A 13,287-nucleotide genomic window follows, 5' to 3' on the forward strand; every position below is an offset into this window, starting at 1 on the left:
GCAAGGGGGTGTGACATGGATCTTTAGACAGTGCAAAAAGCTTTTGCTTTCAGTGAAGAAAGCACATCTGCACGCAAATGTACCCCTCCAAGACAAAGGCTCGGTCATAATAAAGGCAGCATTAAGGCAATTTAGCATCGCAAGAGGCCTGGTGTGTAAAGTGTGAAGACACTCACCACCGCTAAGCTGGCTGACTGCAAGTGTTCCGGAACACACATGTGAACGCTCATCGATGAAAACATTCTAAGGAGTGTGAACCCTGACTGGTTTTCAGTGACTTGTCAAACTCTGCCAGGTCCATCTCAGTGGACGTGACAGGTTAGCGCTCTCATTTGCTCGAGTAAAAAAATGCGAACGCGGCCTGGCTGTTGATGACTCGCGGAACGGTTAAAATACACCCCGGTGGCTAAACAGGGTCAATAGCGCGTTTAACCAGAGCACAGACGTGAACGCTGACCGGTAGAACTGGGAAGACGAAGTGAAGTCCGGCGCTGTGGGGTCAAGCCGCCGGCTGGCTGATAAGAGGGTCAGTAAGCTCCTCGGTGCGCGTGCAGTCCTCAGAGGAGACGTTTGTCTTGCAGCTTGAGCCGGGGCTCTGTCTGTGCCTCGGCATTATGGGAGAAGATTAGGCCTCTCTCCCCGCGTCCGAGCCTCCTCGCCCTCGCCCTCGCCTTCCGAAATCTCCCGTTTCCTGGAGCCCTGTCTGGGACCGTGGCCGGGTGTTTGTTGAATATTTCATGGCGACGCCTCAGGTCGAATTCTGCAAGTGGAACGAGGGAGTGTAAATAGGCCGAGATTGGTTCAAGGTGATTTTTTTTCCCCGACCGATTATGCTGCTTGGGGATATTTGTTGACACTGGGAGTTGTGGAATATGATCGTAATGGAATGTTGCTTGGGCTTTTAGAATTTTTGAGTGTTTGAGACAAGGGTCAACACAGATGTTAGGCACTCTGTCTTTACCAAAGGCAAAAAAATGAATCATATGCTCTTGTCATGGTTCCAAGATTGCTAATATGTCAGGTAGTATTGTTGATAGTCAAAGTGAATGCAGTCGGGTATATGTTTCGAGTGTATTGGTTTTTTCATAATAGAATTTCTATTCATTTTTTCCTCCTTTTTTGGAAGACCTTTTTAGTGTTTATTTTCCCAAATTTCAGTTTTAAAATTGATGTTGTAGGGTTGTGCCACTGCTGTAAGATCAAAAAGTCACAAGCTGGGTGTATCACAACTGCAGCCCCTCTTTTTGACAAAATAATTTTGACTCAAAGAACGCAAGAAAACAGCCCCGTCTGTCAGCAGACATGATTGAACTGTTAAAACCCAGCAATGTGACAAAGCAATACCCCCCCTCCCCCTTTTTTTTTAAAGCGATAATATGGGGGTGAATAACAGAACTGTGGCCATAGAAGTCAGCCGTGTGAGTAAAGTGTAATCCTGTGGCGTACTCTGAAGGGGAGAGACACTATCACATAAAGGCTGATCTGTGTACAGTAATCTGAAGGAGAGAGACACTATCACATGAAGGCTGATCTGTGTACAGTAATCTGAAGGAGACAGGCTCTATCAAGCGGAGTGTGATCCGCGGCTCAAAGGGGGCCTGTGTGCTCCTACCTTGGTTAGTGTCAGGAGGAGCTCTTTCATGTTTCTGGAGACGTGTCAGGCGTCCCGCTGTAGAAGTCGGGCTTGTTGTTCGGATGTGTCTGGAGCCGATGGTTTTTAAAGCGTTTTTGTGATGCCAGGACGGCACGCCGGGATTGTTCTGCACACTGGAACGCGCGGTTTTTAAAACGTTTTTTTTTTGTGACGGAGCAGTGGGCTTGACAGGAGATCCACCTAGCCGGAGAGCTGTCCCGTGCGCGTGGAGCGCGGCAGGCTAACTTTCGTAGTCTGGTCTGAATCGCCACGAAGGAAAAGGCATGCGATGCTCCGAGAGCCGTGAGCAGCCACACCATGACCAGCTGAAGATCAGCTGGAGTGTGTTTGCACTGTATGTGTGTGTGTGTGTGTGTGTGCATGCGTGTGTGCGTGGATGTCCATGCGTGTGTCTGTGTGTGTGTGTGTGTGTGTGTGCGTGTATTCATGTGTGTCTGTGCATGTGTCTGCATGCTAGTGGATGTGTGCTTGTGTGTGGGACAGTTCAAAACTTACATGAATAATGTATGACCTTCATATACATTTAATTATATGCATGGGTTAATTGATTAATTTCTATGAAGTGTTCTGGCCAGAACACACCTGTGCGTTTGCATGATACATTTACTTTTTTAAGCATAGATAGATTAAAAGGATAATGGTAATAGACTGACTGGTTCCATATCTTTTAGGTTTATAATAATACATTTCAATAATAATAATAATAATAATAATAATACTAACAATTATAATAGTGGTAGCGGTAAGTTATTTGAAGGGCCTTGTTGGTGATTGGTTGATAGAGTATATTGAGCATGAACTGGAGACATGCTCGGACATGCCGGGGCGTTTCTGCATTGTTTAGGAAAGTGTATCATTATATAAGGTGCTTCCGTTCAGGCTTAGTGTCCTTATTGATTTCCTCTCTCCTCGACCTTCACACATATATCTGAGCGGCGAGGGGGCTAAGAAGGGTGGGTCAGGGGCGCTAATAAAGAGCCCGGTTCTCAGTATTTATACGCAGTCCCAATTTCACTTTGCGCTGCTTTTCAGGAACGAGCCCCCCCCACACATCCACACCCCCACCCCCGATCGATGACACGCGCCGCGAGCGCGGAGAGAGACGGTTTATTTGCCTTCCACTTAACTCCGCTTCTCCGGCGAGCGCTTCGCTGCGACCTGGAGCCCCTAACGCACGGCGAGCGGAGCCGCTAGCCTGGCCGGCAGCGTCTGAGCGGTCCCTAATTAAACCCGCGCGGCGGGGAACCTCGGCCGACGCCGCCGGCGGGCGCGCGGAAGGCCAGCCCGGCCTGACGTGACAGGACCTTTAAAACCAACAGGAGCGGCGACAGACGCGCCGAGCGGAACGCTAACATCCGCTCCGCTAACGCTAACGCCCTCTCCGCTGAGGCCGAGGCCCAGGGCCAGGCCGTCCGCGGCGGCACGCGACCGGCGTCTAGCGGGAAGCACGCCGCGGACGCCCCCCGACGGGAGTCACACCGCTCATCTCCCGCGCTGCGTTTTAATTGGCCGTCTGCTACTTAACATGCGGGCGCCCCTAACAACGCGGCCATGTTATCCGTTCAGACACCCCCCGTCTGCTTTAAATAACACCGATAAGACCAAGCGCCAGGCCTCCGGGAAGAATGCTTCATAGCCAATTCTAAAGGCTGTAAATATAGCAATTGCATTTTTTTTAACCCTCATTCTGGGAGGTATGTGTTTGTCTGAGTGCTTTGACGCACGCGGTAAGCACTCTCCCCCTCTCTACCTCCCTCTCTCTCTCCCTTTCTCTCCCCTTTCTCTCTCTCGCTCTCTCTCGCAGTGTAAGGCCCAGGGTTTCCTCTCTGTTTTACCGAGACTCAGCCCATCACATCATTTATTCCATTCTCAAAATAAAAATCAATATACCGATAAAGTGACCCATAAATTACTACCGGCTTGAGGAATGTTTGTTCGGAGCTGCCTGTTTGAAGGCACCGGCCTCGTTTTTTTCACCCCCTTCTTTTTCCACGGCTTCTGTTTGAACTACAGTGTCTGCACCGGGCTCATTAGGGGATGTCGGACACTGCGGCTAACCTGGATTGCGGACCTCTCTGCGGTTTTATTAATGCATAGCAGAGCAGGATGCGCTTAAATATTTCATAGGCGCGCAGTAATTTGTGCGTAATCGCCTTGTTAACAGGCCGGCCGAGGAGAGAATAGGTCTGCAAGATGGTGTCAGACGGTGCTCACCTAAATCTCCGGACCTGCCCGCAGAAAATGAAGGAAAGAGAGAAGAGAAGAAGAAAAAAAAACATAGATAACGGGCATTAAGCAGAAAACTTAATTTTGTAACAAAGTACGTTCGGGGGTTAACATTAGATTTTTTTTTCCTTTTTTTTTTTTTAAACCCCATTCGGCCCATCTGAAGCAGCTATAATTTGACATGCAATATATCAAGTGCAGGAGATAGCATTATGAGCATTGAAATGAAAAGGGTATTTGCAACATTAGTTCCTGCTTCCTGCGAGGGACGTGATTAAATGATTAATGAAATGTCCCTTTGCATATGCATTCCGAAACGGCAATTAGGCACGGGCTGCGGCGCCCTCGCCAGCCCCTGCTCTTTCAGCGCCGTCTCAATCCCCCGTCCCATAATGGAGGATCTCCCCGGCCGCGGAGTCAAACGCGGTTACAAAAGCGTAAACGGGAATAAAATTTAAAAAAGAGAAGAGAAAAAAAAAAGAAAAAGAGGCAAATGCACAGAAGCCATAATTTAATGGTAATGCACTACATAGTGATCACACCATTGTGCTTCCTAAGCCCCACCTCCCCTTCCAGGGTTTTTTTTTTTTTTTTTTTGATTGGCATAATTAGGTAGGGTAATGAATAGGCCGTGTTATTTTGCATATCGCAGATAAACAATAGTAAGGCAAGAAGCGGGAAGAAAAGATACAGCGGAGGTATGGATGCGCGTCTCGAACCCGTAGCAATTCGCCGCCGCCAGCGCCAGGAATGATCACTGAAGGGCTGCAAGCTAACCTATAATTACAGGAAGGAAAGTGGCAGCTCTGGCATTTCATAACCATGTGTCCTCAAAGAGGGCTTTGTGAGTTTGTCACCAATGATAATTTAGATAGAGGCTCATTACCGAACATCACAACACTTTTAAAACCTTTCCCCCTCCGTACTGGGGGGAATAAAGGTCTATTTTAATGGGGGGGAGGAGACTGCTTGTGAAAGGAGCATTTTGTAAAATGTGACTCAAGTTAAATTATTGATTGCTTTATGAAAAATCTTTTCGACAGTGCATGAAGAGGACAAAAAAAAACATTTTTTCAATGTCAATATTTTTCACCTGGAAACCATCAGAATATTGATGATTGTTTCTCTATTTATTTATTTATTTATTTTATTTATTTATTAGGGAAGGGACCAATTTAAAAATAGGCTGGAGAGGTGTTGTTGTAGATTCACTGGTGTTGCACCCGGAACCTATAACAGATTACTTTTAATCTACTAAAGGGCATCTCATCAGGAAGTAAAGCATTTTATATTTCCACTGCGAAGCAGCATCTGTCACAACAGAACGGAAGTTTTTGCTTTGTGATTCAGATCCGGCGCGAAGCATGCTGGGATGTCACATGACAGTTTCACACGTATTCAAATGACTGTACAGCTGTGAGCTTTAATTACGGCTGCCTCTGTCCTTTAGCACCGGCCAAGGTTCAAACACTTCCTCTTTTCCTTTTCCTTTTTTTTTTTTTTTCCTCCAGCGCACGCTAGCATTTTCAGATTCACCGCCGCGCGGGATAAGAACGCCTCAGAAACGAAGGGTCTTTCCGCAGCGCGTGGAGATCTTCAGCTCTCTTCTGGCCCTCGCCCGTAACCCCCCCAAACGGTGCGGCCTGTTTAAAAGAGCGTCATTAAAGAGCCCTCTCTTTTCCCCCCCTCTCTTTTTTTCAGGCACCTTAACAATGAGCACGCGTTGGACGACAGGAGCACCGCGCAGTGCCGGGTCCAGATGCAGGTCGTGCAGCAGTTAGAGATACAGGTGGGTCTCCCTCGCTGTGATGCTCTGTCACTGATGCACAGGTACACATAATATGAAAATTTTCCATGTATTTTTCTTGGTTTTTACATTTTGAAAATGTGGTCTTCTCACGACTTTGCTAATTCACACATCTTTAATACATTTATCTGTTTGGGGAGGGGGGGGGAATATAAATATATGCTTATAGAACATGTTTACAGCGTAGCCAGAATGTTGGCTGCTGTGTAGTTTGGCAGTCGAGAAAAAAATGCTGCCATAACATTTGTTTCTTGTGTCCTTGTTCCTCATCAGAACCACAACCTTATTCAGACTTTCTGAAAGATTTTTTGTACTAGCCGAGAAGCTGTCAGTTGCTTTAAAAAAATATAATTACAATTGTGCTTATTTTCCTCTCCTTGCCCTTTAATAGAAAATCTGTCTAAATCTGCATCTGTGCTGGTGTGTATTAATTTAAATGAGCTTTGCACCTGAACAAAGCTCAACAGAAGATAACTATTTTCAGTAGGAGCACAACCTTATTAATTTGACGTGGTGCTAAGAAAATGAGTCCTGTAATTGAATGACATTTTTAGCCACTGCGGTGCCTTTTTTTTTAAAAGAATGAACTGAATTTGTACAGTGTCACCAGACACCCAATTCAAAACACTTTATCCAGTGGCTCTGAGAGTGGAGGAGAAGCAGAATTCTTCTGAACACTGCCTCAGCTGTAGTTCTCACATAAGCTTTGTGGACATTTTGCTGGGTTTTAATTCATGAAAAGAAAAAAAAAAATCATATTCATGATATATTTAGAAATGCATATCTGGTATTAATGTATTGGTTAAAATTTTATTTTTTGCTGACACCAAAAAAAAAGGAGCTACGACAAGCCCATGCGAAGAGTGTGACCAATTATAGCGGCTTTTGCTGTTTCCGGCACTTCCGAGGCTGGTCAGCGGTAATGAGACCCAGTGCAGTGTGGGTACGGACGGGTTTAGCTGGGGGGTGGGGTTTCGCACCGCCTGGTCTCTGTCACTCTGCCGAATTAGATTGATGATGGCAAGCTGCGGGGGCCCTAACTGGACCTCGGAGGGAACGGGGGATTGGGCCGGGGGGGCGGGCCTCCCAGGCCCTCCCAGGCCCTCTGCTTGGAGGACCCTTCACCTCCCCGCAGCTGCCAGCCCCGGTCCCGTCCTAACAGTGTCCACAGGACTTTGAGTAGACGCCCAGCACCTCCTAATTTACGGCCTTAGTAACTTGTTACTGTCAAAGCGTCCGTGACCCAAATTCCGCTATTGACAAAGAGATGAAGTGTTATTTGTTTTGCCTGACCTTTTGGTGCTCTCTGCCAGGATTCCACACTCTCACTCTCTCTCTCTTTCCCTTTTTCCCTTTCTCTCTCTCTCTCTCTGTCTCTCCCCCTCTCTCTCTCTCTGTCTCTCCCTCTCTCTCTCCCTCTGTCTCTCTCTCTCTTTCTCTTCTCCTGTGAGGGTCTGCACTGGGCATTGGCAGGGTTCATTACGTTCAGACAAGCTCAGTAACAAGATGTATTGCTGTGGAAGACTCGCAGAATCGCTCACTTCTAAAACGGCCTCGTGCTCTTGTTTTTTCTCTCTCTCTCTCTCTCCCTCTCTCTCCTTCTTCTCTTCACACCACCCCCCTCCCTCCACCCTGCCCCCCCCCCCACCCCTCGCTAACAGCTTTCTAAAGAGCGTGAGCGTCTTCAGGCAATGATGGCCCACTTGCACATGAGACCCTCTGAGCCCAAACCGTCTCCTAAACCGGTGAGTGCATATTGCTCTGCAAACAGTAAATAGGGCCCTGCCCTGCCGGAAAATGAATAGCTTAGCGGCCACCGTTAAAAAAAAGTCGAAAGCGATGATGTGCGAATGACCGCCATAGCAAAAAAAAAAAAAAAAGAACGACAGAAAAAAAATGTATAAAATGAAGGCGGCAATAGGATTTTTAAATTGTCTGCTTCTTTAAAAAGTAATACTATATTATACAAATGCTATCAGATCTGTGCTGTAAGTGACTGTAGGAGAGCCACGATCCCACAAGTGTGCAAATCATAGTCCTGGAGTGCCGAGCCCGTAATGGCGGGCCGTCTGGCGGGCGATGGGCGCGCTGTCGAAAACAACCTGTTGGCCGGCAATTGCTGTTTAGCGACGGGGCTTAAGGTAGCACTTACATCTGTGTGGAGCAAAGAATATCTGTATGAGCAATCATTCTGAAGGAAAAATGTGCTGGTATTTAAGTTACAGGAGCTGTCGAACATCATCTGAAATGAAATAGCAGTGTCGTGGTTTTTTATGTGTGTATATGTGTGTGTGTGTGTGTGTGTGTGTGTGTATATATATATATATATATATATATATCATGAATACTTGGGAGTTTGTATTTAGACTTGAATCATATAATAATCATATTACTCATATAATATTCACTTGCTTGTTGATGGACAAAAAAAATTACACCAAGTGTAAATCACCAAGCAAATATTTTTTGGTTGTAATTGTTCATATGAAAATACGAGGCACTTAAAATATTTTGGGGACAAAACATTATATTATGTTGCAGCTGCTGAGAAACTCTCATTTCAATAGAATAATTTTCCTCATCACTTGCTATCATATAAAGTAGATAATCACAAGATAGAATAATTACCCCATAAATCCGTAAGGAATCTGCCGCTCGTTTTTTTTTTTTTTTCCAATTAATTATTCAATCAGTCTATTTTTTTTTTCCAAAACTCCAGCAGCGTGGTTACATCTACACTAATAACGAATTTTCAGCCTATAATCCAAAACAGAATATGAATGAATAATGTAAATTAAGTATTACATTACATAAACCACACATGAAAGAATTGCTAATTGCATTTGATGGTGGGCAATTAATGCGGAATTCTTAGTTGAACGGTCTGAAATGAAGCCACAGTTTAAGGTTCCCACTGGAACTGGAGATATGTGAAGTGCTTTTCTGCCAGGCTTAAAGCATAAAAGGGTATAATATACAACAAAATCTTTTTTTTTTTTTAAATACAATTTATGTGCTGCTCAAAAGAAGCTTTATAATTGATATCATAGTACAGATTTATGCTCTCATATGCGGTGTGCGAGCTGAAACAGCCCACACATTTGATAAATATTAATAGTATGAATTTATTACAAGGGTGAAATGAGCTCTGTTGGTTCATCATGGCACCCTTAAAAGCTATCAGTGCTGGAACACAAGGTGCAAGCGCACTGTCTATTATATGACCTCATTTACTCTCTGAATGGTACTTCATTAAATGTTACCTTTTGGCCATGGTATGGATGAATGAAAATCAAAGTTATCAGCACCGGAAGCCCTGAATAATGAGTTTCAGCCAATCTCAAACACATTCAGATGAGCGGAGGTAACAGAGTTCTCATCCCGGCTCGCGCACACTCCTTGCGCTGGGTTAGATTTAATAAATCCCATCCTGCCGACGCCGGACCGGGTGCCTGCAAACATGTTACGCTTGTTACCAGACCCGGGGAAAGCAAAAAAAGGAAAAAAAGAAGAAAAAAGACTTCGCTTAACACCCATAAATATACATGCTACAACGCATTCTGTGTGAGGGTTTATTATAAGAAGGCCCTTCTCACATGGCTTGACGGGATATTCATTGCCCGTGTTGGTTCCTTCGCTGAACTTCCAGCGTGGAATTGCAAGTTGCCATTTATTAATTTTTTTTTGGCTTGCCCTTGTTACGCCGCGGTGTGGCAAATTAAGGTTTCTCGCGTGGAGCGGTGTACGTTGGGGGAAAAAGGGCCAATTTATGCGGAGATCTGATGCGATTTTATCCTGCAGACTGTAAACATACAAGTACAAGCAGTGTTTGGTGGCAGTTGCATTATCTCAGAAAGGAACGGTTTGCAGTTGAAGTGCGGCCTAACTGAAATGTGGTTGAAACCTTAGGAAAGGCCAGTTTGTTGTCGAAGCCGGAGTTAGTTAGTTAGGATGTTTCAATGGTTACTGTTGAAGGTTGTGTGGTCATTCTAGGGCAGGATGTGGTCAAACCTTTGAAAAGAGCGGTTAGCAGTCAGAGAGGCTTGCTCTTACCGTAGTTTGGTCCAGTAGTGGTTCAGGACAGGTAGCACTCAGGCTGTGGCAGAGGGTTTAAGAGGTCTTCGATTAGAGACCTTGCGGTCTTACAGTAATTTGACGCGGTAGAGGTTTAGAACGGTTCGCGGTTGAAGGCGGTACGGCCTTTACCGTAAGTTGACACGATGACGGAGGATACGAATCGTTTTGCGGTTGAAGGGAGCGTGTTCCCACCGTAGCGGTGCAGAGCAGTCTGTGGGTTATTTTTTTTTTGAAGAGATGCACCGGGGGATGCCTCGGGGGTGTCTGTCCTTGTTACGACACCGCTAATGCTTCTCAGCTGGCTGCTGCCCAAGAAAGAACAATTAGCCGCCATATGCTGATTTTTGTTCCCCCTACAAATCTGCTTATTTGCGGTGTTGGTAAAAATAAAAAAAAGCCCTTCCCACAAAGCAGATCAATCAGGCCCCTGACTCCGCCCCCGTTCTCTTACGCTAAAGACGCTGCCGTGTTCGTCTTGACAGTCGCGCAGTTGATCGCGATCACGACCGCTCTGTGATGTCATCGGGATGTTTTTTCCTATTCTTATTTTTTTCCGAACACTTCTGACTGACTTGTTAATGTCGAATGGTAAGTGGGGTTATTTTGGCCCCAGATTTATCGCTAAAGGTAATTACTGTTTGCAATTTGTAAGGTACTGCAGTGTGACAGTTAAGGAATGTTCTCGAATGAATGGACTGCAGTATGGGTCACACAGGAAGCGCACTGCCACGCGGTCTCCCCAGGTTCCAGGTTCATTAATTCTTCTGCCAGCGTCACCTGTGGGCCGCCCACCTTTACCGCCAACGTCGCCAGGGAAGGGGCGGCTTCAGTCGGCCGCACCTGAAGGCCACACCTGAAGCGACTTCCTCCGGCTCTCGTCACGTCTGCGTGAGCTTGACTTACAGAGCGCGGCGCGATAGGAAGCACGGCGACCTAACGTCACATGCTTCAGAGGAGAGAACCTTCCTCGCCGAGCTCTGACGAATCCATAGCGAAAGGGGCAGCAGTGACCACTGACAGTGAGCTGGACCGGTCATCCCAAATTTGTCGTGAAGGGCTGGGGGGGAAAGGATCGAATAAAATATTAATTGAGCGACGCTCGTTTTCCGGAGCACCAGCCCGTTAGCATTAAGCGACGCTAATCCTCAGTTGAAAATGATACTTCCAATAGAGTTGGCAAACTTGACATTTCATTATATTTGTTAACACATGCCACAAATGATTGCTAATGGGGACGTTCCAATTCTCCCCCTTTCGCTAACTCCGATCATATTTAATTTGTGCATTTCCAGCGTCCTCTGGCTAATTTGCAATTAAGACAATTTGGCTTTGAATGTGTCGTAATGCCATTACCATTCCGCCAAATTAATACGGAGACAGAAGGTCAGGGGCACATTTTCCACTTGGCTGGAGCCTCTCAGCTGAGATTTGGAGCCAAAAGTAAAAATGGATTTAACAACAAAAAAAAACACTCGGGCTATAGCAGCACGTTTCAGGAGGCGCTAATGATGGGGACGATGCGCGGGGATTTAATTTGAGGAACGGGGACGGGGCCAGGGGCATTTCAGCTCGGAATTATTCGGGAGAGGTGGCAGGGGCGGCGGGCGGCATCGGGCCGGTGGAAGTCAGGGGGGCGGGCGAGGAGGAGGCGCGGGGAGGAGGCGCTAGGAGGAGGCGCGTTGGGCGCGCAGCCGGGTCCTGCTTGGATTGAGATGGCTGGGATAACAGCGAAGCAGATCATTAGATAATCTCTAACAGCGTGCTCTAATTAGAATTCTTATGATACAATTTCATCCTGTAATTAGTTGAGATTGGCTGCTTCCTCTGCAGCTTATTAGCAGGGAAAGTGCAGCTGGAGAGCTGAATCCGCTCTCGTTTGTCAGAGCCTTTTTAAAACGCCTGCCCCCTCTCTCTCTCTTTCTCTTTTCTGTACCTCTCTTCCTCTTCCCTCCTCCCTTTTCCGACCCCTCCTCTCTCCTTCTTTCACTCTTCTCTTTTCACATCCCCCACCCCACCCCCTCCTTCTCATTCCTCTTGAACCTCTGCAGCTCAACCTGGTGTCAAGTGTCACCATGTCAAAGAACCTGCCCTCGACGTCCCCTCCGAACTTACCTCAGACCCCCACCACTCCCACGGCCCCGGTGACCCCGCTGTCCCAGGTGCCCTCGGTGCTCAGTCCCGCCAGCGTGCCGGGCGTGGGCGCCATCCGGAGGCGGCACTCGGACAAGTACTCCGTGCCCATGTCCTCAGGTATACCCGCCAGCTAACACGCCAGCATCTCCCATTCGTCCGCTAGCATTGCTCTACCCAGCTCACCGACATGCTGTTCATTAGCAAGCATTGCTGTAGTAAACAAGCTAGCCATCACATCCATTCACTATCATTCATTTAGCTAACGGGCTGCCATGCTGTTCATTCATTAGCATTTTTTTAGCAAGTGCACAACTAGCAAGCTAGCCCTGCCATTAATTTGCTAGCATTGGTTTAGCTCGTGCACTGCTAGCGAGTTAGCCACTATATTCATCCGCTAGCATCGCTTCAGTTCTCCAGTTTATTTGTTTTTTTTTATACATGAAACTTTTTGTCTTATTAGCTTGAATTTATTTATATTGAATAAGAAAAGAAGATCTGACAAAGTGTGGCTGTGTTTTGTGCATTTATTTTAAAACCATGAATTTTATTAGCCTCAATTAATTATTTTGCATCAATTACGTATGCCAATTAGCTGCAGAGTAAATTTAATTTACTGACTAAAACTGGCATTCATGTATAAATGTATTTCTTCAGAAAGAGAAAGGAAAATGTACACTGATCATTATAATCAGATGAATGTGTGCATCAAGGTTCATTTAAATGTCCCAGTCTAACGTTTGTATTTACAGAGAACTGCATATTAGTATGTAAGGACATATATTATTTGAATATGTAATAAAATGTCTGCTGGCTCTTAATTTCCATTCCTGTGTAAGTGTTTTAAGAATCCTCTGGAGAGGAATTGATTAAAATTGTATTTTGTTAGACATGTAAAACGACGATATAATGTTTTTTACTTCCTCTCTGTCTCTCTCTCTCTCTCTCTCTCTCTTTATATAATTTGATAAAAATCCAATGTGAGTTCTTTACCTGAAGGATTAAAATGCACCAATTATTTCCGGTGGTGACATGCTATTTATTTATTTTATTACTTTTTTTCCCAGAGATCGCTCCAAATTATGAGTTTTATAAGAACGCAGACGTTAGGCCTCCTTTTACGTATGCAACTCTCATAAGGCAGGTAAGTGGAAAGTAAATTAACTTTGCCTGATTAGATTAAAATTAATTGCTGCTTAAATTAAGGCGGCTTTTGAGGAAAGTGTCATCCAGCCCGGTTAGTAAACCATTATTTGATGTCATCTCATTCCAGGCTATCATGGAAGCGAGCGACATGCAGTTAACGCTTAATGAAATTTACAGCTGGTTCACGCGGACGTTCGCCTACTTCAGACGCAACGCCGCAACCTGGAAGGCAAGTTTCCTCCTCCTG

At 45.7% G+C, this 13,287-nt stretch overlaps 1 protein-coding gene across 9 annotated transcripts in view; it reads left to right on the forward strand.

The window, feature by feature from the left end:
• Positions 1-13,287, forward strand: part of foxp2 (forkhead box P2) — a 146,965-nt gene that overhangs the window by 119,194 nt on the left and 14,484 nt on the right. For all 9 annotated transcript variants that reach the window (XM_035426168.1, XM_035426167.1, XM_035426164.1 and 6 more), the window contains 5 exons: positions 5,582-5,669; positions 7,349-7,432; positions 11,813-12,014; positions 12,962-13,038; positions 13,168-13,269. In XM_035426168.1, the coding sequence (XP_035282059.1) occupies positions 5,582-5,669; positions 7,349-7,432; positions 11,813-12,014; positions 12,962-13,038; positions 13,168-13,269 (553 nt within the window). The remainder of the gene's footprint in view (positions 1-5,581; positions 5,670-7,348; positions 7,433-11,812; positions 12,015-12,961; positions 13,039-13,167; positions 13,270-13,287) is intronic.

The sequence above is a fragment of the Anguilla anguilla genome, chromosome 7, assembly GCF_013347855.1.
Source record: "Anguilla anguilla isolate fAngAng1 chromosome 7, fAngAng1.pri, whole genome shotgun sequence".
Taxonomy (NCBI): domain Eukaryota; kingdom Metazoa; phylum Chordata; class Actinopteri; order Anguilliformes; family Anguillidae; genus Anguilla; species Anguilla anguilla.